The sequence below is a fragment of the Aspergillus oryzae genome, chromosome 2 (assembly GCF_000184455.2).
Source record: "Aspergillus oryzae RIB40 DNA, chromosome 2".
Taxonomy (NCBI): domain Eukaryota; kingdom Fungi; phylum Ascomycota; class Eurotiomycetes; order Eurotiales; family Aspergillaceae; genus Aspergillus; species Aspergillus oryzae.
The window spans coordinates 4,340,172-4,363,297 of record NC_036436.1 but is presented as its reverse complement, the minus strand read 5'-3'; the positions used below and the strand labels follow the sequence as shown (position 1 = coordinate 4,363,297).

At 47.7% G+C, this 23,126-nt stretch overlaps 5 protein-coding genes across 5 annotated transcripts; 3 read left to right on the top strand and 2 right to left on the bottom strand.

Moving 5' to 3' along the window:
* Nucleotides 1–3,692: 3,692 nt before the first annotated feature.
* Nucleotides 3,693–5,903, top strand: AO090003000839 (patatin-like phospholipase domain-containing protein; the record flags this gene model as incomplete). Its single annotated transcript, XM_001819919.3, has 2 exons — nt 3,693–5,132; nt 5,190–5,903. The coding sequence occupies 2 exons, from the start codon at nt 3,693–3,695 to the stop codon at nt 5,901–5,903; spliced, it is 2,154 nt and encodes a 717-aa protein (XP_001819971.1).
* Nucleotides 5,904–6,368: 465 nt separating this feature from the next.
* Nucleotides 6,369–6,933, bottom strand: AO090003000838 (uncharacterized protein; the record flags this gene model as incomplete). The annotated part of the gene is made up of 3 exons (XM_023235060.1): nt 6,369–6,555; nt 6,706–6,891; nt 6,929–6,933. The coding sequence occupies 3 exons, from the start codon at nt 6,931–6,933 to the stop codon at nt 6,369–6,371; spliced, it is 378 nt and encodes a 125-aa protein (XP_023090116.1).
* A 5,088-nt stretch (nt 6,934–12,021) lies between these two features.
* On the top strand, nt 12,022–12,933 carry AO090003000836 (glycerophosphodiester phosphodiesterase family protein; the record flags this gene model as incomplete). Its single annotated transcript, XM_001819917.3, has 1 exon — nt 12,022–12,933. The coding sequence occupies one exon, from the start codon at nt 12,022–12,024 to the stop codon at nt 12,931–12,933; it is 912 nt and encodes a 303-aa protein (XP_001819969.1).
* Nucleotides 12,934–13,575: 642 nt separating this feature from the next.
* Nucleotides 13,576–17,047, bottom strand: AO090003000835 (uncharacterized protein; the record flags this gene model as incomplete). The annotated part of the gene is made up of 5 exons (XM_023235059.1): nt 13,576–14,462; nt 14,511–14,726; nt 14,759–15,611; nt 15,673–16,696; nt 16,761–17,047. The coding sequence occupies 5 exons, from the start codon at nt 17,045–17,047 to the stop codon at nt 13,576–13,578; spliced, it is 3,267 nt and encodes a 1,088-aa protein (XP_023090115.1).
* Nucleotides 17,048–18,530: 1,483 nt separating this feature from the next.
* AO090003000834 (RNA-binding protein VTS1) lies at nt 18,531–20,511 on the top strand (the record flags this gene model as incomplete). Its single annotated transcript, XM_001819915.3, has 3 exons — nt 18,531–19,032; nt 19,107–20,398; nt 20,455–20,511. 3 exons carry the CDS (start codon nt 18,531–18,533, stop codon nt 20,509–20,511), a joined length of 1,851 nt encoding a protein of 616 aa, XP_001819967.1.
* Nucleotides 20,512–23,126: the final 2,615 nt, after the last annotated feature.

Sequence of the window (23,126 nt, the reverse complement as noted above, 5' to 3'; positions counted from 1 at the left end):
ACTACTACTAAAGAGGATCCGCCTGTCAGTCACACCGCTCATGCTCCATCATCACACCACACATTCTTTGGTAATTCCATCCCTCCATTGTCCCAAATCGGAAAATAGGTCATTAAACATACATCATAACTGACCCACGGGTCCAACCCATCCTCTTCCTTTGGCCTTCTTCGACTTTGTCTTCGTCTCAGCGGCCCATGTTCGTGTGATCTCTTAGAAACACCGATCGTAGCAAGGATATTGGTCAGTGGCTTTGAAAGGCTGACGCCCATGATTGGTACATGACTGCAACCCGCCCCCCGGATATGGAAACAGACAACCTTTCGTGCCGCATCTTCAGAAGTGACTGATGGAGGTTGAATGGAGGATACACATGATACCTCAGGCGATTCATCCATGTTTCAAACATGATACATAACATGTTCCCATAGATTTGAGGTGGCAGGCGAAGAAGTATCAAGTGTTAAACAAGTTTTATTGTCCGTGGACGTGCATGGCCATTTAACTGGACGGCTAACCTACCGATGCCGAGCGAACTACAGCTGTATGTTCTTGACTTGCAGCATGTACACACTCCTGTACCGTGAGACCTGCGGTATCGCCAATAGGAAAAATGTTTTTCAAGTCGGGTTCTGCATAGCTTAGCAAGCTAGGAGTCCTGCACAAGAGCGTAGGACGAAAAGGAAGAGTAATCTGCATTGGCGGATTGGCATATAACCTTTCGATATTATGCATGAAGCAAGGAGTAGGTTTCCCTGGGGTTGTTGACCAAGATCCCTGCATCATGGTGTAAGACACGATGGGGTAAGAATGTTCTTGGCGACAACACCAATGCTGGGGCTGATGATTCCTCCACTTTTCGATGTAGCAATTTGTTTTCTTACATCCTCCGTCTACCTACGTCAGTGCCAGAAAGCTGAACAATAGGTGGTTCCGTATGCGTATCCTGAATTCCGTATATCCAATACATAGAGGAAGGAATGGGGTCATAGGGACTCGTTATTCTACCCGTCACCAATCAAGCCCCGGGCCACTCATATGATCATCAATTTATGACATCGTTGTCTCCATGGCAAAGCAAAGCAAAGAAAGGAGGAAAGAAAGGAAAGGAAACCATCTCAAACTGAATCCTCCAAAGGGGCAACCCAGCCGGTGATTAGTTGGTGGATTGGTGGATATGGAAGATCTGACGAGGCGGGTCTCCACCGAAAGGCAGTCAACCGCTCGAATGATCAACGGGTGGCTCCCGAGTCTCCTACCAATCATATTTGTCCGAGTAGGCATTTGCGTTCATGAAGTGACGAAGGGCTAAGAAAGTGCCAAGCAGAGATGTCGATAAGGGCGTAGTATCTTGGTGTGTGCACCCTGGGGGTGTGTGTGTGTGGCACACGTACCCAGTGGAAAAAAACACCGACCCCGATCGTCATGCATTAGAGAGAATGCGGGAGAACAAGGGCGAAGATGAAGGTGGTGGTGTTGGGGTAAAAAGGTTTTTTAAAATTAGCCCTGATGCAGCCTCCCCTTTTAGGAAAGCCACGAGAGCGATTGATTCACTCAGGAATTCCATCCCAAGGACAAAGGGGGCGAACGTCCCAAGGATGCGAGCCGACTATGAAACATTAAGCGGTTATCGCGCGAGGAGTTTATTTTATTACAATGATTATTTTTATTATTGGAAAGAAAATAAATTAGGTAGACCGCCAAAATGGCAAACATTGTCTTCATTTGCCGAGATATCCAAATCTTCGGCGTTTAAAAAACCTGGTAGAGCGGATCGCTTCATCTTGGATCGGGAAGAGCATATTGGTGGAACGAAACACAACCAAAGGTAATCCGAGGTAAAGTTTCGAGTCGAGGGCAAGTGAAATCAGGAAAGAAAGAAAGAGAAGAGAGAAGAAAATATCGCAACTACTGTATGTCAGAAGTGAGTTTTTACAAAAATGTCCCCATCAGGCAACTGTTGCTGTGGTCACGTTCCCCATGCATTTTTATTGCATGATAGTAAAGTCTTCCGGCGGCACCCAAGCGAGTCCTACTAACTAGTAAGTACTAAGTAGTTGAGTCTCCATCGTCCCATACTCGGACTGGTTAAGTCCGCTGGAGTGCAGTCAGACCAACCATATCGAGCAGTAGCTGCAAATCATCCACCCGCCTTGTTTTTGTCGCCTTGGACCCAAAGAAAAATCTCCTGTAATCTTGACGAACAACTGTTTCTTCTATAACTATTATTAGGAGCTTCCTTCAACACGACCCCTCCTAGACTGCCACTTGTAAAAATCTCCGAATTGACTGGAGATTTACCCCGCAATGCAATGCTCGATGTTTCCAAGAGGCTTGTTTGCAATATAGTCAACGCCGTATAGTTGGCCCAGTCTCGAACCCTGAGAGGTGATACACACGGTCGCAGATACAGTATAACCGGACGGTACTATTGAGATTCAGGCCGCTAATGCTGTGAAGTGCTTCTGGAAGAGGTGGTACTTCTCCCAAATGGTCGAAACGAGACTGAGCATGAAGACACGACTGGGAAAGTGTTCCCTACCTATCGCCATCGGGATTCCATGGCCTCCGTTATTGAAGGTGATACGATGTATGTACAGGAATGCCGGAGTTGTCAACATTGATTGCGCATTCGACATCATCCATGATTCAATATCTCTATGAACGTGGTAGGTCAGTCAATCCATAGGGCCGATCCCGCGTGTTTCTCCCCCACGCAGAACGTTGGTGTGCGTGGACAGGACGCATACCGATGCTCCCCGGATTTCAGCGACACATGCTTCATTCCATTGAAATACGTGGCTACACTTTGTTATGTAATTCGCTCGAACTTAACCCGTCGCCCGGTGATCATGCGATACTTTGGGTAAGGATTGTCTCCTTCGCTTCACTGTAATGTCGATCTATCAGCGTCACGGGCCATTTAGGTCAGCACGTTTTGTCGCGGTGGCTGTAGGAGAATACTGTGTACTCCGTACAGGGGTGAATTGATTTCCATGGTTGAAAGATGTATCAGATTTCTCTTAAGGTTTGATTGCCGTTTTGTGGTAAGGAGTTGAAATGATGATAGAGCAGATACCAAATCTGCATGCAGTGATGGTCTGATCCTTCGGTATGACTCTGCATATTGTTTGTCTCAACGGTAGGAAGCGAAATGCAAGTGATAAGAATCCTTCGGGGAGAAAAAAGAAAAGAAAAGAAAGGGACCCAGGATAATAATTATTGTTGATAATTCATCATGGTCATTCTTTTGAAGGTAATGTAAGTATGTATGTAAGTATGTATGAACGTAATTATGTACAGGCACTTATAAACTCGGTGTAACTTTGGAAGCCGTTCGTCAAAGAAGATTAAACCCATGTCTGGTGGGACCCATGGTTCTCTGTTTTCGGTCCGTCTTGACGAGCGCGGGGTCAACAACACCAACAACGGACACCAACGGTTTCTAAGGAAGATTCGTGGCGATTAGAGCCAGAATGCCAAGCCCCTCTAAGCCCGTTCGCCACAGAGACCTGTGGCTGGTGGCCCCATGAGGCGGTGTAACTTCTGACGTGACGTCGACGTACATGTACATTTTGCCTGGTCTGACAAGGATTCCGTGCCATTGGATCCATTGGTTGCTCAACCAGATCCCAACACCTTTCTCGAACCATACTTATCATCTTACCATCCATCATGAACCATATCCAACAATGAACTCCCCGGAGAAGTCTGCGGCTTGCGACATCTACGATCCCAAATCGATCCCGGACTATGACCGAGAATTTATCGACCCTGATGACTTGCGCCAATTCGAGAATGCGCTGAACGACAACGAATCCAACTCCTTGGTAGCCCTCAACGACTGGCGACCTATCTATCAACGAGTTCGCAAGAATCGCGGTCGCCGAAAGAAGCCTCGTCGAACCACCGATGAAACGAGGGAAGGCGTCCTGTACACAGTCCTAAAATGGCCATTTCTCTTCATTGTGTTTGGCTGGATCACCGTCCTTGGCTTTGCCTACGCATTGACTCGCTTTTATATTGTATTATATGAGCGATGGGTCTCCTGGAGGGGCAAGAAGGAATCTCTCAGGCGGGAACTCTGGAAGCAGACAGATTACAACAATTGGTTGAAAGCCGCCCAAGCGCTCGACAATCACTTGGGAAACCAACAGTGGAAGGAGATCGATGAATATGCGTACTATGATCATCTTACTATCAACAAACTGGTCAATCAGTTAAGAAAGGCGCGGACAGATGTCGAACTGCAGATGCGGAATGGAGTTTCTAGCTCGACCGTGATCCCCGCGACTGAGGAACTATGTGCGCTGCTGGAGGGCTGTGTCAAGAACAACTTCGCAGGGGTGGAAAATCCTCGACTCTATAGTGAAACATATTCTGGAACTAAGAACCTTGTGCAAGAGTATATTGACGAAGTGGAGAAGTGCATCCAGGTGGTATCGAACAACAAATGGGTCAGCAATGAAGACAAGTATCACCATTTCAAGCATCTAGATACCAATTTTGGACGGACTGCCCTTTGCTTATCTGGAGGCGCTACTTTTGCTTACTATCATTTCGGCGTGGCTAGAGCATTGCTGGATAATGGAGTCCTGCCTGAAATCATAACGGGAACGTCGGGCGGAGCTTTGGTTGCTGCGTTAATCGCGACCAGGACCGATGAAGAATTGAAACAACTCCTTGTCCCTGCTCTGGCACATCGTATACGGGCGAGCAGTGAAGGCATGGCCTCATGGATTTGGCGTTGGTGGCGGACAGGAGCTCGGTTTGACACTATTACATGGGCTCGTGAGTGCAGTTGGTTCTGCAGAGGCTCCACTACCTTCAAAGAGGCATATGAACGGACAGGACGTATATTGAACGTTTCGTGTGTGCCGTCCGACCCTCATTCTCCTACAATCTTGGCCAATTACCTGACTTCTCCAAATTGCGTCATTTGGAGCGCCGTGCTGGCCTCAGCCGCGGTCCCTGGTATACTCAATCCCGTTGTTCTTATGACCAAGAAGCGCGACGGTACACTCGCTCCATACTCCTTCGGACATAAGTGGAAAGACGGTAGCTTGCGCACCGATATCCCTATTAGAGCGTTAAACCTCCATTTTAATGTCAACTTCCCTATTGTTTCACAGGTAAGACAATTGCTCTCGCAAGACCCGTCAAAGTGGAGAGATACTAACATCTACTAGGTGAACCCTCATATCAATCTCTTTTTCTTCAGCTCTCGAGGATCCGTTGGTCGCCCGGTTACACATCGCAGAGGCCGAGGGTGGCGCGGCGGTTTCTTGGGGTCTGCTATAGAACAGTATATTAAGCTGGATTTGAATAAATGGCTTAGAGTCCTGCGACACTTAGAACTGTTACCACGACCACTGGGCCAAGATTGGAGCGAGATTTGGCTGCAAAAATTCAGTGGGACCATAACAATCTGGCCAAAAACCATCCCGTCCGATTTCTACTATATCCTTTCGGACCCTACCCCCGAGCGATTGGCACGCATGCTTAACGTGGGCCAGCAGAGCGCCTTTCCCATGATACAATTCATCAAGAACCGGCTCAAGATCGAGAATGCGATCTTAAAGGGGCTACACCAATACTCCCCCGCGGTGTCACCGGCGCAGTCCCGTCGGAAACGCGGTCATGCCGGCAAGCCTTCGGATCCGATGGTAGAACGTCTTGACCATAATCTCCCCGATCGTCAGCCCGACAACAAAGAGGATTTATCCGATAGCTCGGGTATTGACTCCAATGTGTCATCTCGGGATTCTTGTCTACAACCGTCGAGTAACCGACGCAACCGACGGAGAAGCACAGGCAACATTTTCCAGGAGATGCGCCGACAGTCAGCTGTCTTCTTCGATGATTCGGATCTATACGCGGAGGATGACAAGAAGGTCGAGTGATCGCTTATATAGTCTTTCTTTTTCTATCATTTCCTTTCACCCTTTGCATTAGGCGGCGTTGAACTACCTCATACCACCACATTTGTCTAGAGCAGTGTTTACTATCCCTTGGATTTTGTGTACATTAGTTATTTTGTATTAGAGTTGAGAAGAGTTTCCATGTGTACTTCTCCCTAATACATATGTTCTCAAGGTGTGGCCACGCACAATAGGCGTTCCATTAAAAAATATAGTCTGTCACTATAATAATACCAGTCACATTCAAGGGTCATAGTATCCCATGGTTTATCTTTCCATCATCGTACGTCTTTCGATAACTTCCCTAAGACACTCTACAAGAAACAGAGGCAGATGGGACAGTCGTACTGACCATCATGCGTAGATATCTAGATGTTTATGGGGGGTCATTCTAAAACCAACCCTAGTTTCATAGATACCGGATCTTCGAAAAAGTACCGATATCTATTACAGCGAATACACGACCACTTTGACGCGTTTCGTACCGTATCGGAGCACTAGTAGTAGTTCCAGGGTTCCTGGTGTTAGATGTACGCTATCTCTGAACGGCCTCCGCAGAACAGGCATGGTGCTGATTGTTCCGAGTGGTAGGGATACCTGGTCTTGAGTTGAGGTAGCACGGCATAGGGATATACTAAATGAATCCATTTGACGTAATAAGTAGCTGATGATGATGTTTATGACTTCAGTCAGCCTGTATCACTGGGCCCGCGGCATATCTACCTAGCTCCGGATAGGGCTAGGATTCGTGCTAGCACAAACTGCGTATCGGACAATTCTTTACCTGTACCACAGGAAAGGAAACTCGCCAATTATCCATGGAAGTTTTGTTTGTAAGGACAGGGAAACTGCGATTTCATCCTTGTCGGCAGTAACGCCTTGAATGGCATTCGTGGTTATGAGATCTCTTCCGTCGGCGACGTTTCCAATGTCCCAGTCGAAGAGTTCATTGTCCAACAACGCATCGAGTCTATCCTTCATCAGTACAGCCTGCACGTAGAGCTCACCGCATATCTTTTAGTTAGTTAGTCAAGTTAGCCAAATTGATCGGTTTCTCGTCATAGGACGCTGATTCCCCAAGTCTTCCTTTCTCCATCGGTTGGGTCAGGGAGGATCGTGTATGAGAGACTTCATTTGTAATATATTCGTTCCTTGCTCTCTTGAACCTAGCCTTGGATTAGATTTAGCATTGACTTTGGCTTTGAGTTTAGCCCTAGTCTTAAGCTTAGGCCCAGACTTCTAGTTAACGTCTGGTATTTGTGTCCGAATAAATCTGCTTTACACTGATCTTTGTATCGGCACATTGGAGTACAAGAAGGGTCAGTCCAGCGTGGTAGGGAGTAAAGATCATGGATATGCATCGTCACGATGCGGCATTTCATTGGATTCGCGGCATCCTCAATGTAAATGCTGATCGGGGGTTGTAAGTAGTTTTCGGCGAATACCCCTGTATAAAGCTTTATGAGGCAAAATACCTCGAAAGGATAGTCCCATTAGATAGTCCGCTTCCCATTCGAAATATTCCAGTGATGCGATTCTGGAATGACTCGCACCTCTGAGTTGTCACCTCAGGTCTCGATTTGAACCCCCAAGGAGGATCAACGAAACAATAGTAATAAAAAAGAAAGGAATGACTTGCGCCTCTGAGTCGTCACGGCTTATCTTCAAATTTGACCACCAGTGGGATCCTCACTGGTTACAAAGCCAGTCAGGGTAGCCAAAATCCACGCATAGGGCCCCTCCAGGCAATATCGTTGTTAAGATAGTTTGCAAAATTAACAACAACATCATCGATGCATTATGACATAGATTATGCTTCTAAGAGCATTTCATATCCTAATTGAGCCCCTGACAATATTGCGTTGATGCACTTCTCTGTTCTCCCATCAGTCATATATACCGCATGATTACGCTATGAATCAAGATGTCTATATTGATTTGCAGCTCCGGTAAAAGTGTCTGCTCATCTATCAATGAGACCAAGGCAGCGTTCACGGGTGCTTCGTGAGGTTTAATATTGCCCTGCTTGTAAAAATCCGCATCCTATCGCAATACCGTATCTTTTGCCGCTGTTGTTCTAGGTATCGTAAATTCAAGCACCCGACCCACACATTGACGACTTTGCGTGCTAGTCTTTAGGATCCGCAGCTGATGCATCGTCGAGACTGGGTAGTCTGGTCTTGAGTTCTTAGCAAGTTCTTTTGACATTAGTTGCAGTAAGCATGGCGTCTGTACAACGTCGGATCCAGCAGGCTATGAACCACTGCTGGTCGGCGTTGTGCTTCAAATCTGTATACCATAGGGTATTATTAGGAAAGAAAGAAAGCTGAAAGAAATAGGAAGAAGCATAGCGTAGGGGGATTTGATGGTCCATAGCGTTTCTTTTAGTTTAACGCAATAGCAACCTCTATTTCGATTCAATTCGTTCCTTTCGTTCAGATGTGTATATACACATATAGAGAGTGGCGATCATCTTCATCACAGTATTTAGCTGCCGCCTCTCTTTGCATTTCAGTGATTGAGTCCGACTCGATGTAGCGGCCATGTGTCGTCCAAGCAATGGTATTAACGGCTGGATGTGTTTGAACTCAACTGTCCAGAGCCTGTGGGGAAAATGTGTAAATGAATAGATGGCCTAGTATCTGGTCTGGCCTTAGCGTCGGACGTTGAGTCTGATAGTCTTTATTCCTCCATAATAGGGTAAGGTGTATGACATCGTCCTCGTGCGTCGATACATGTGGGATTCCAATCTCGGCACCACCACTGCGGCCACGTGCAAGCCGTTCATCGTAAAGGGATCAGATTTCAGTCCTCAGAGTTCCGGAATCCGAGAGAGTCATCCTGCTTTGCACTAGTAATTTCGATATATCGTTGTGATGTGTCATAGAGAGACATTTGTCCCAGGCTGCATAAGACCCCAACACATGCGCTTGTATAATTCCATGTGCGTCTGTATTTGTTCTAAGACACTCTGAAGTTGTCAACCAGCTGCAAACCATGGGCTTCAGGTCTTTTGCGAACTAAAAGCGTGAGGACCGTCCTCTTCTTGGCCTTCCTCTTATCCTCCATCATCATACCATGCACGAGCACGGAAATGAAAGTTGTCACAAGTTAGATGTATGTCTGCATACTTTCCGCAAACGGCGTCAGAATCTCCGTCACATCCATGGGCTGGTCTTACTATTTGGTGTCTTTTCTTCTAGACGCTGGTTATGGCCACGCAGACTGTTTCATAGCACGGCTTGCTGTATAGTTTCTTCCAGTTCTTCTCAATAGTTTTATTCCTCTTTTAGAGATAGAGAAGGGAGTATATAGTGATTTCCTGAAGCTGGCCAAGAGGTATGTAAGAACGGCGGTTTAAACTAACATTGAGACTCTATGGGATGGAGAAAAAGGAAACTGAAGATACATAGCATCGTATGATGATCGTGAATCAGATATTCCATTGCTAGGTGTAATTAGAGTCACTGTAACATTCCATTCCCATGATAGGGGAATGAGACATGATTAGAATAGTCTCTAGTTATAACTCAACGCATTCATTCATAGTACGAGTGAAGCACAGAAATATGTAAATACTCAGAAAGAACCATTAACATCATGTGTGAACTTGAGGTTCATATACTGCATCAGAGAAATGGTAAGCGTGGAGTATTCCCATGATTTTGTAATTGGGTACTTGAGTAATTATACTATAGCTATTTTGACAGATACCTGCCTGCACACCTTCACCTAATAGAGCTGCAAAGCGTAGCTAACCCTACCTCAAATCCTGGCCACTCCCACCCATGACTTGTCAAAGTATTGCAACATCAGCCCTTGTTGATAAAACATTGTACAAAATAAAACAAAAACTGACATGCCCCTGCAGTGAAGCGTCTCATACTATAAGTTTTAGTGGTGTCGATTAAGTTGCAAAAACGATCCATCCTCGAGGTCCTGGACTAGATACAGGAGCTTATCCTGGATAAGCTTCAATCCAGCTGGGGACATTATTGGTTAGAAAAATCCCTCAACGACTGAATCTCGATTTGAATTCCTCTTAATGGAGTTTATTATGTGACGTGCAGATCACTCGTATTACAGTATGTCAATGCTTCTCTGCGTTGGATTTTATATATTGGCTAATCCACCTACACGTGGAATGTTAGACGACAGCATCCGATCTAGACAGCAAAACAGTAAGTCACGAGTAGCCATCATATGTATATTTCTACCTGAATAATATACTTCAAAACATTTCGGCGAGACATAATCGCTTCTTTGAGATGGACATACCCACCAGATTTTTGGTTGCATATGTGACATATGGTGAATAGGCTCAAACCGCTGTGGATGTAGGAGTTTAGCACCGTCTTCTTCCCACCTAACCTTTTCTAATAGGTGACCTTCAAAATATTACAGAACTCCTCCTGATAAGTACTTTCGATATTCAATCATCAGGGAACCAGTCCTGTGATCAAACGATCTCCAACGGCAATATCAACCCCGCCTCGTAAGTCGTAAGACGATCATTATCTATCATGCAAGAAAGAAAGTCCCTTTGAATGTCCCTTTATCACTCGACACTCGATTTATAGCTCGTACAATACGACATGGAATCCTGGTTACTATCGTGCTGCAAAGTAGGAGATAGAGAGACTGGTTTAGCGGATAACCGGTCCATCTACTTGTCTACCCTTACAGGAGTACTTCTAGGAACCAGAGAGGAAAGTAAATACTGCAGTCAATTTGACAAACTAAATCAAGGCTCATACTATTCTTATATCCTTGTTTCACCTGAGCCTGAGCCATTCATTCGAATTTAGGAGGCCTGATTACGAAAGCACGTCAGTACCGAGCACGATCAACAACTGTTGAGAATAGACAGTATTATAGTATTCGGAGATACAGCATTTACCCTTTCGCAACCTTTGCGGTACCGTTTCATATTAATATTTATTCTGCCAGAATCTGGCAATGTATGTAGATATAGTAGCCAATCTTTATCACGATTTGGTCATCATTAACTAAAGTTATATGACCGAACAAAGCCCACTGGAAGGAAAATGGCGTTATAAGATGCTTATGGGGACTGCGAATGGGTGGGACTGGAGGACACTCCTTGGATATTTATGGCACCGTATCGGGAATATGGACATGCGACATCGACATGTTAATTGTCTCTCTTTGAGCCTCTGTCGTAAGCGCGCCCGGTGTCTTGGCAGTGTTGTGTTGTTGTTCTTTGTGTTTCAATATTGGAACTTGGTACTACATACTACTAGTACACGATAATCAACTCGGTGGTAGGGCTAGTTACTCGAAACTTGTGACTCGAAACAGCAAATGTCCTCCGTTGGTCTTATGTCTTTTTTATTCCAAATTCTGGTCTTTCAGGAGGAGCCCCGGATTATTCTTACTGTGAATCTGACAGGCTCCGTGAAACTTCCCCTCTTTCCATCTCACCCTCCAACTCATTGCGTAAAGTCCGGGAGACTGCATTATGTTAGGGCTCGGGATCGGGTCAGCCTAGGGCGTTACTATAGCACCGCATTTAATGTGGAGCCTACTAAGAATACCGGATTTCCGAAGGACCAAAACAAAATGGTTCGACTCTAGCGCCTTGTCCATTGTCACCCAAGAGTTCCCAGGTACCACCGTTTATAAATAGGAGACTGGTTACTTCATGTGCAGTACCACGCCAAGATAGAGGAGCGGAGGGAGTCCAATCGGAAATGGTCGTTTATGCCCTGTTGGCTTTCCTAACCCTTGTCATACCCGTAATGGTGTCTGAGAAGTAGGCAATGATCTTCGAGGATTCTGTGCCCATGATGGAGAGATCTGGTGAAACGCAATCCCATTGGGGTAGAAGAAGTACCGGGGGCTTGGCACGCAGCCCTATGTTCAATGCCTTGGAAGATTTATGTTAGCATAATATTTTTTCATTGTTGCTAGGGTGAAACTAGCATATGGACTAGTATATGCGCACCGGCTGAGTTGTTCGAAGAGGATCCGGTTATTCTGCTTTTTGATTCTGTCTCAATGTCGTGAATCTTGTTGTTATTACTTACTGCCCTATTTGATTGTATATCTGAAATATATGGGTAGATAGCACTCGAAAATGCCCTCACCGTCATCGCTGTTACGTACATTATGTGCCATTGCCCTGCTCGGCCTTACAGCCGCCGCCCCGTCCGTGCAGACTACTCTAACCAACGGCCCGCGACCGATCTACGCCATCGCACACAGAGTTCTCCGAACTGAAGCAGTGACAGCGGCGATCTCCCACGGTGCCAACGCATTAGAAGTTGATCTCCACGGCACGGATGAATGGTGGGCTGATCACGACTGCAAGAAAAACAGCGCCGGCGACACGGCCCGCGAGCTCTTCCAGTTCATCGCCGAAGAGCGGAGGAATGGCGCCAACATCACCTTCATCTGGCTGGACATCAAGAACCCCGATGAATGCCCGCAGCACGAACCATGCTCCATCCAGGCCTTGCGGGATCTGGTCCGCGAAACTCTAGAGCCGGTAGGTATCCGAGCCCTGTATGGCTTCTACCAAACCGAAGAAAGCCAGGGCTATAAGGAGATCCTGCACTCGCTGAATGAGAACGAGGCTATTTCTCTCAGTGGCTCTGCCAGGGATGTCTTTGAGATGTATTTTACAACTTCGCGGTCGCTGCCGGTGAAGCAGAGGATCATGGACCATGGAGATGTCAATATTCAGAAGAATTTTGGAGATTGTCATGAGCGTGGGGGGACGACGTGCTCGGAGTTGCGCAATGGGCGCTCGGCTCGAAATAGGGGTCAATTGGGGAAAATATTCGCTTGGACTAGCACGGAGGGGGATACAAGATATGTGAGCGATTTGCTGAGTGTCGCTCAGGTTGACGGGATTATCTATGGAAGTCAGAAACATGATTATAAGGATGAAGCCCGTACTAGGAATGCCTTCTGGGATATTCTTGACTTCGTGAAGGCTAATCCGGATGCTGTTCGAATGGCGACGGCGGACGACGCACCTTGGTAGGTGATCTTGTGGTTGGATCATTACTGTCGACTGCAGTCTTTGTTGTACAAACCCCGGTTATGATTATATCTTCGCTCTTGCGGCTTCCGGTGTTTGTTCCTCCTTCGCTCGACACTCAATGCCATGACCGCCGACGCTCTGTGCCTGCCTAACAGGCTGCTCCAAGGAGAGACTAGGGCGTGCACGTATATGGGTTCTCTGAGAATAATCAGCTCCAGTTTCACTAGGTGCAATGCTCGAAGAACAGAAGCGTTGGGTTAATGAAGGCATGAATGGTCAAACAATGTATATACCCATTTCTTTCCAACTGCTATAGAAGTTACTGGAACGGTAAACATACCCATGCTAGCACCATCCGTGTAGAATGAATTCCATCTGAACAATTGATTGAACTCGAGATGCATGACTCGACAGCATTCATAACCGCCATAATGGACACTAACCGCTTCAAGGAAGGAGGTCGCGTGACCCGAATTGGGAGATTGATTACTACATATATCGATGTATAACTAACTAGACGTTACATCTCGTTGAATCCATGAGTGATTTACCCTGTGGGGTATTTTACGAACATTGGTGCCACTGGGAAATGCAAGGCATTCTTGCATCAATTCTGCTGGTGGCCTCCGGTCCAGCAACCTGCTATATAACTAACCAATTCGCGGTCACATCCTTAGCTAGGTGTAAATCCCCACTTAGAGCATAGAGGGTTTGTAGGGCCAATGCTGCCTCGGGAGAGAAGTCTTCGACGAAAGGTTCTTTGTCCATTTCCGCATCTCTCATCTCCACATCGTCATCCACATGCCTGGTGATTTGTACCACCGGCTTTGCGCCCCGACTTTCGGCCTGTATTTGCTTCCCCAGTTCTAATACACGCTGGTAGCCTTCTACTGCCAAATTAGATAAGCCGAGCATGTGCCATACCCGGGCATAGTTAAACTCCATTTCCTGTCGCTCTTGTAGAAGACTTCCTGGCCGCTCTCGAACGCGTCGATATTCCTCCATGAATGCGAGTCCTTGCATAATCATGAAGTGACGGTTTTCAGACTGACGTTTGAGGGAATGGTGAATATAACTGAGGGCGATCGAAAGAAGCACCGTTGGATTCTGGTCGTCCAAGGCATACGCACGGAAGAAGTAATTCAGAGCCGGCAGAAAGCTGTTACCAGAATAAAGTATATGACCGTACAGTACCAGTAGAGCGACGTCCATAGCCTCTGCTGGAATGACTTCTCCGTTCTCATCACGCGTCGATAAACGTGCACGCTCCTGATAGATTGATTCTCTCACGGGCTTACTCGACCGCAAGCCTGTGGTCCCGTCCGGGATCGTGTAGTCCATAGCTTTGATCTGTCGCAACATAAATTTCATGTTTGCTGATGAATGGAAGAGAGACCGGTGGGGGTCCCCACAAAGCCGACTCAGCATGGAGAAAAGTCGATACGTATCGGTTACGAACTGATATTCCTTGATGAACCAGCGTGCCTCATTGGCAAGGGTTTCCTCGTCCTGCGCTCGAAGAGCACAAGCTATATCAAGTCAGCTATGAACTGAGCACGGGCAAAAGGGGTACTCACTGAACCAGCAAACGTGGATCAAGCGAGTGCTGGGTTTGGAATGGTACCAAATACTGGCATCCGCTGCTGCTGCAAGTGAGTCGTACGCTTCTTCTGGTTCACCCTGTCCTGCCACAACAAGGGCGTACTGAAGGAACAGGTCAAGCCACTCATCAAAAGTTATACCATGATAGTCGGTCGGTATAGCCCCTTGAAGAGGTTCTTCGGTGATAGTGCCTGCCCGGATGTTAGTTGCACAGGAGACACACACATTAGTAGTTTTATCGTACCTAGAGACTCATGGAGACGGCCAGCCATCTCCTGCATCTCATCCATCATCGTTTTCTTTCCAGCCTTTTTGTGGGCATCTCGTGAATAGCCAAGAAACATGGCATTGCGCTGTAGCGGATAAAATACTCGGTTGGATCGAAACTCGCGCAACAGTGCATCCGCAATATCCAGCCAATCCTCTGTGGCTTCGAGATCGCCTCCCTTGACCTTTGGCTGCAGCTGCAGTAGTTTAGTGTAGAGGAATTGGATGCTTTCAGTCCTTTCATTTTCAGACTCCGGGGAATCCTTTCGACCGAACACAGCTGCAGGCTTAGTGGTGAGTGTAGGTGCTGTTCCATCATTACCTACAGGGTGTGGCAAAGCTGAACTCAAGCCGGGCGCCGCAATTTCACCGTCAGCTAACTTGAACTCCATTACTAATTGCTCAAGCCTTGTGTCTTTCCGTCGGCGATTTCCCCTGGTTTCTTGCCTTCCAAGTAGAACGGCTTCGTTTACATACTTGAGTGCCTGCTCGGTCATGCCAATGCCCTCATATAACTTCGCCAGTTGTACACGAGATTCTATATTTCTCGCGTCATGCTCTGCGACTGTAAGATAGCAATTTTCGGCGTCTTCAAGCCTGTCCAGATGCCGGAAGCAATCTCCCGTGGCCATGAAGAAACTGACATCCGCATACTCTTCTGTCTGCTGTAGTGGCATGTAGAACCGAAGTGCATCTTCAAATAGTCCTACTTCTTTGAGTGCGTCTGCAACCTCTCGGAAGAGATCCCCGTAATCATAGAGTCGGGCTCCTTCGGATGTGTCGTCTGGATTGAGCCATCCGAAGTGATGCTGTAAGCTTGTGTTAAGAACCAGACGCGTGCTAAAGATTCCATCCATACAAGAGACTCACCAAAGCTTCATCCTTATGTTGATACCCCATTCTCAGACGGAAAAGGCCAAGTTTAATGCGGAGCTCTAGAGGAAGACCCAGCCCATAGGAGTCTCGTGGCCATCGCCCGGGTTCGTATCCATCAGCTTTGATGCGCCGAGGCGAATCACTCACATCCCATTCGCGATCGTCCTCATCGAAGTCTTCCCACATCGTGTCGTTTTTGCGGCCGAGGAGCCATCTAGAGAGCGTCTTCAGGGCCCAAAGCCCTTTCTCGGGTTGGCTTAAGTAGCCATAAAGCTCAGCATAGATATTCACATCTGACCAGGAAAACTCGGGGGCTTCTTCCGGGTCAAGAGATAGAAAATACTCCACACTGTCTGCCCAGTGGTCAACTGCCTTTTGGACATCGTTCAGGTCAATATAGATCTCTGCAATATGTCGCAGAGCCCTGGCATTATGTGGTAATTCCTTGAGAATCCGCTCGTACTCCGTCGCAGCTCGACCATTGTAGCCTAATTCCCGGTAGATAGCCGCTCGTTGGAAGCGTACATTAAAGTTCTTTGGGTTGACATCAATGACACGGCTATAGCAGTAAACAACATCATTGAGTGCGCTTTGGCGATCCTCTCCAGCCCGCTCCAGGATCATTCGTGCCACTTTGGCCCAGACTGTCGGATCTTTAGGGCGCGTATGTGCACCGCTAAACAAAGCGGTCAATGCTTTGTCTTTGTGGCCCTGTGCTAACCAAATCTCTGATAAGAGAGAATGGGCAGCAAACATCTCCGGGTTGATTTGAATTGCCTGTTTTACCAACTCGATAGCACGGTCATAATCACCATCAATAAAGGCCGATGTAGCCTCCGAGTGCAGTATCTTAAATTCGGGGCTAGGCTCTAATGGTTTGCGAGGCCCGCGCTTGATTCCTTTACCACCACGCGCACCGAAACGACCAGAGAAAGGCCCCGTACCTCTGCGGCGTCTTCTCCGACGAGAATACGAATCATCATCACCCTCATCACCCTCATCGGTCAGTTCCTCATCGCTATATCAAAGGTTAGTTTGAGATGATTTGGCGACAAACAACAACAGCCGAGATTTATACTGACGTCGAGCTTTCTTCTGGTGAGAACTCATAGGTAGAATCCTCCGCAGAGTCATCAATTTCAGCATATTCTTCGGCACCCTCGTCTTCATCGAGTATTTCCTCTGGTAACTGCGAAGAATTGCTTGGGAACAAGTCCTTATACAAACGGGGATCCAGCACTGAATGAATAGGGTCGGACTGGGCCGTTTGCTGGGGTCCTTGCCACGGATAATGTATCGTCTCGTCAATGTCAGGGTACGCGACCTCCCCGGCTTGGGTATCATGGTTGGACTGGTCAAGATAATCCATTTTTACAATTTGGGTCTTCGGCTATCCACCAGGGTCTCTTGTCTTGCTTAACGCTTTTTGAGGCCAATTGCCCATAAAAAAAAAACGGTGGATTCTCTCGAGAATCCCAACGCACTCTCACGAACAAATAGTCTTAAAGCTACTGGTTGCACAAAATTTGTGCGGCACCGTCACAAAAATAATAGAACGATAGTCTGGGGCGTGGAACTTAAAGATGCCGAGGACGAGGGCCGATCATAGCTGATTTTGAGTCCACTCTCATTCGTGCGTGTAGAGTATGATATAGATGGTCCTTTTACTCGGACCGGGATTGGGAGGTGAATAGAAAATAAAAATAAAAATAAATAAATCAAGGGGAGTATAGTAAAAAGTCAAAGATGAAAGAAAGAGAGATATCAGATGCGCAAAATATTTTTATTCATAGCAACAATTAAGCGCCAGTCAACGCTAGGCCAAGACCAACCGGCGCAGAGAGAGGCTAGAGGCTAGAGCAGTCTGTGCAGACGCGGACAAGGTCGCCTTTGATGGAGTCGGACTCGAACTCGAGCAATCGGAGCAGGAAAAAAGACGAACTAAGGGTGTCGTGCGAATACTCCGTCAAGAACCCTTGTCAGTGGAGTCTTTAGAAGCAACCGAGAGGATGGATTTGGATTCTGATGGAGGGACACTTTGAGAGTCTTTTCTCCTTCGGGAAGTCCAGTGACTTCCGCCCGCGCCCAAACGGCAAAGCGCCGTTTCATTGACTTCTTCTCGCTTCTTTGCCTTCTCCGGTTCCTCCTCTCAATCTTCTTCATCTTGTTTCCCCATCCTCATCGCTGCCTTTCCCTTCCATCCTCCTCTTGTCTCTTTTCTCACCTTCCTTTTTTTTCTTCCTTTTGATGCTTCAGGCATTCTGCTTGCTGTGTTTGACACACTATTGCAGTTGATCCTGACATCCTTTCGTTACAATAAAAAAAAGAAACCCAAAAAAAAGAAGGGAAAAAAAAGCCCACACTTCCTAATTTATACCCGTTAAACGCTCCGCTTTGCCCACTCCGCGAACCCACCGAACGTTTCTCACCCTTCCGACAAAATCCTTTGATGCTCTTTTGATTCGAATCCCTCGTCAGAACTCGAATCCCGTAGTGCAGCCACTGGACTGGTCTGTGCCTCGATCATCGTCGCTTAGAGTCAATTGTGGTTGGGTTTATCACGCTTCAGAAAAGAATAAGACCGTCTCCGTCCTTAGAGAGATTGTGCGAATTTTCTTCGGCCAAAACCGGTTTTTGTTGTTAACGGCCGTGCGACTGTCAATCTAGAGCCCTCCCTCTCGATCAAGGCTCCTCTCGATACTACGCAAACTCAGCAGGCGCTGCAGGTGTTTTGCAGTAATATCTTATTCTTCTTCTATTTGTATTTGTTATACATCGAAGCCTGAAGGCAAAAGAAAGAGAAGCCAATAACCGACTTTTCCTTGATCGACACCCTCGTCATTCCTTGCTCCATGGCCAGTCACATCATTGGTAATCGCAATAGCACTCCGGACGCTTCCAAATCCACTCTCCGGCCCCCGTCGTCCTCCCGTAACCTAGGTTCGCATCAGCTTCGAGCGTCGGCCGATATGTCGGGATTTCCGTCCCCCTTGTCGTCCCGCAGCATCCGCCCCTCATCGGAGGTGTACTTCAATCAGCAGTCTCAAGCGTCGAACAATGCAGAGGACCCTCTGGATCGTGCGGCCCAACAGTGGCTTGCGGATATCGATCAGTACGAAACCACGCTAGAAGAGATGGCCGCTGCAACGCTTGACCAGGACTTCAAGGATGAGCTCAGTGCGATCGAGCAATGGTTCCGTGTGCTCAGCGAGGCTGAACGCACTGCTGCACTGTATGCTCTACTTCAGCAAACTACTCAGGTGCAGATCCGTTTCTTTATCCAGGTTTTGCAGCAAATGGCCAAGAGCCACCCCATGTCGGGATTGCTGTCACCTGCGAACTTCGGAGAAAAGGGTAAGTTGACTGTTTGTTGGTCCTAGGGAATCATGTTTAGGTCCGTCACTAACGTTCTGTCGTGTTCCGATTAGATGCTATGTCTAACCGCCTGAATGATGCTATGTCCAAACTGAACGTGGACAGCTCTCGGAACTCTCTGGGTCGTCCCCCGCCCTCTCCAGGTGCCAAGCGCAACTCGGGGCTGGACTCCTCAACCATCAATGCTATGTTCCCTGACGCCGCTGCAGCCATTGCGAAGAAGAAGGCCGAGTTTACCCAGCAGACTGGTAACGCTCCCCCCTCAAACCGTAACAGCGCTGTATTCGGCGATCGGACTTCGTTCGTTGCACCTACCATCTCCGCTCCAGACAACAACACGGACAACCTAGGTCAGCCCCCTGTATCTCCGTGGGCCCAACGGGGTCCCGATAGTCAGCCTCCAATTGCTCGACCCAAGTCGTCCTCTGGCCATCAGCCCATGGGGCAGTTCAGCCAGGCGTCTTCTGGCCTCCGTTCTCCCCTCCCGCAGACTGCCACGATTCCTGCACCCGAAATTGAGGCTCCTCTTTTGTCGCCATACAATGTTGGTAATGCCAGCTGGGCTTCCATGACCAACACACCGATGACAGCTACTTTCGCGCAGCAGCAGCAGCAGCAGCAGCAACAAAACTCGCAGGCTGATATGGTCGCCAATGCGACGGCGATGAAGCTGGCTGCTCTCTCGACTGTGAACAACCGTATTGCGCTTGACGATGCTCGGAAATATCGTCGTGCCCGCTCCAACGACGGACAGGGAAAGAATGCTAACGCTCACAACGCCAATCAGAACATGCCCCAAGGCGGCCTCGCAAGCCCCGGTCTCCCAGGTCCCAATCACCTTGTTGCTGGACAACTTTTGAACGCACAACAGCTGGCAGCGCTCCAGGCGCAGCAGCAGGCCGCTATGGCAGGTCGGCGTTCTCGCCCAACTTCCCCAGGAATTGCTATGCAAGGAGGCTCTCTCGGTCCAATGGGATTCACTTCGCCTCAGAACAACGGGTTCTTGGCGGCGTATGACCCGAATAACCCTCTCATGGGCAATGGACTGGGCGCGCTTGGCATTGGACAGTTTGGCCTCGGCGGCCATGAAGGCTATCTCTCCGATCACTCGGAGGTCACTCGCGGCCGCTCGCCACGAGGCCGTCGTGGTAGCTCGAAGCCACCAGAGGACCCCACCGACCCTGCTTTGTTGAAGGACATTCCCAGCTGGCTGAGGTCTCTGCGTTTGCATAAGTATACCGAGAACCTGAAGGATCTGAAATGGACTGAGCTAGTTGAGCTTGACGACAAAGCTCTGGAGGAGCGTGGCGTTAATGCTCTCGGCGCTAGGAACAAGATGCTCAAGGTGAGTTAAACACCAGATGTAGTATGGTACAGTTCGGTATTCTAACAAAAGCACAGGTTTTCGAACAGGTCCGGGAGGCCAAGACTGATGGCAAGCTCGACAACATTCTGTGACGGAGGACGTACTGTACCTCTGTCTTTGTTTTTCCGTTCTTTTATCCTTCTAACATTCTCTCCATTGCATTAATTTGATTTGATTAGATTGAGATTGGGCATAAGTGGCAGGATCCGATTATATCCATGAGCGAATCATTGGATGACCCTTGGGGGAGGAGAGTTGTGTAATAATCGATTCGAGACGTTGTCTGACCCGACTTTGGATGAGTGACTGAAACTCTGTATGTATTTGTTTGATGGAATTGGCTATTGGGATGCCTTCAACAGTTCCCGAACCCTTGACGCCGATGGGAGACCCGGTTGTGTCCCAGATGGAACGAGGCCAGGAAAATGGTTTATGACAAGAATGAGGCTTGACTGATTGGCTTGAAGCTTTGATGTTATGTTAAGTATATTACTGATTAATTAACGACTACCATCTATACGGAGTGGGAAGTGATTCCATGACTGCACTGATCATGTCTTGACAATATCTACCTGACCAAATAGAAACAATATCACATATGGATCACTTTCTTTTCATTCCATCCGACCTAGTCAGTTAATAACTCATAAAAAAAAATCCCGTAATGCGTGAATTCGGGCCAAATCCGGTGGTAGATAAGCACCCCTCTTGATCAGTACATTCTCAACCTCAAGATGCCCATGATCTGCGGCGAGCTTTGCTGCACTGATGCCGTTACTGCTCGAATACACGTCAACACCGTGGGTGATCAATAGGTCGACAATGTTCGCATGACCGTTTGCAGCCGCGAGGCATATTGGTGTCTGACCAGATTTGCACGGCTCATCGGCATCGATATCGCTCATGTCAAGCAACATCCGAACCAGGTCATGCCTCCCACACTCAGCAGCATGAGATAGCGGGGTGCGTCCATTACCGTCTTTTATATGGCGTCTGATTTCGCTCTGGGATAGAAGGATCTTGGTAAGTGGAACATTGCCGCTTCTCGCAGCGTATGACAATGGTGTCGAGCCCGAGGCATCATTTGAGGATACGTTGACATCGCTTCGACTCAATAACAGCCAGACGATATTAATATGTCCCGCTTCTGCTGCATATGATAGCGGCGTCCGTCCCTGATCATCTTCTTTATCGGCTCTAATATCACGCCGAGACAGCAGCAGCCAAGCGATCTCCATATTGCCTTTCTCTGCCGCGTACGACAGCAGCGTTCGACCCTCGTTATATGTCGGGTTGACTTTCACATTAACATAGCTGAGGAGGTCTAGTAGTTGTCCCGCATTTTCCGTTTCCACCGCATGTAGCAACCTTTTATGATCGATAAACTTCAGCCGCGGTGATTGAGGTATTGGGGCCACCACCTCCATGCTAAGCACCTCGGAGCGAGCATTGAGTTGCAGATATAAAGATAAGTCGGGGCAGGGCTTCCAATTCAGGTCCGGCATCCGTGCACCCGCGACACGTTGGTGTTGGAAAGTCATCAGTCGCGATGGATATTGGTTTGGTCGGAATAGGCTCAGGTCGACTAGTGCTAGTCTCTTGCAATCAATGCGCTGAAAGCGCTCGAATGTCAGAAAAATGTCTCTTATATATATCGCCACGGATTGGCTCTCTTTCCCTCGTCTCGTACAGTTGAGGATAGCAAGCCCTATTCCACACTCGCTCGTTGCTAAAAAAGGAAGCTCTAAGCGCACACCTCGGTTGCTCACATCCCAGGGGCTTTTGGGTGTCATTGAATATCCCTCAGGTTTGCGAATAACATCAGATGACTCGTTGAAATCATCTGGGGAAGCTGCAAGAAGCCGGTTATGTATATCGGACCTTGAAGTCCAAGCAAAAAGACTCTCATCTTCCGTGGCCTTCATTATCTCCTCTTGGAGCCTAATGAACGCCATCTGCCCTTCTCCATAGAGTAGTGGCATATTAACTCCAAATATACCTAGCAGGGAATAGGCTCGGTCCTCCATTCTCGACGTCTGTCTTCCTACTGCCCAGGCCATTCGCTGTGCAACACTGGTCTGCTCTAAGTCCATCTTTCCCATGAGGATGTCGATTGGAATTCTAGTACGCTTAGAAATCTCGTTTCGTAACTCGGACTTTGTTCCAAGCACCTTCCAATGCTTATTTAGAAAGACCATATTCCTCGGAGCGATAAGCTCCTGGAGGGTCCATCCCCTTGTAAACCATCTACTACCCTCCATTTCGTCTCTGGACACGATATCGGCTAGGTATGCATAACATATAGTAGCCTCACCGTACCAGCGATACATAGAATTGATGGCACCGACTATCTCCGTCAGATCAGCGTTCCTTGATGTCTTGTCAATACAGCATGTATCAATCCAAATGTAATCGAAGCCATTGGTATTTGCTGTATAACAGCTTGATCTAATCTTTTCGAACCCCTTTTTCTCTGTGGCATGGGTACCTTGCAAATCCTGCAAGTCGGCATAGGTTACTTCCTCCTCCTCCCAAGTGTGTGACAAAATCGCATACGGTGGGGTTTCGCCATCCGGAAAAGTTCTAGTTTCAAAGGTCAAGGTGTGAAGCAAGCGCATATTCTAATCGTAAGGGGCAAGGGCGTCCGGAGTGTGATTTACTTCATGCAAAACAGTACGGCTGAAGAACATGATGTTCAGGCGGGGTA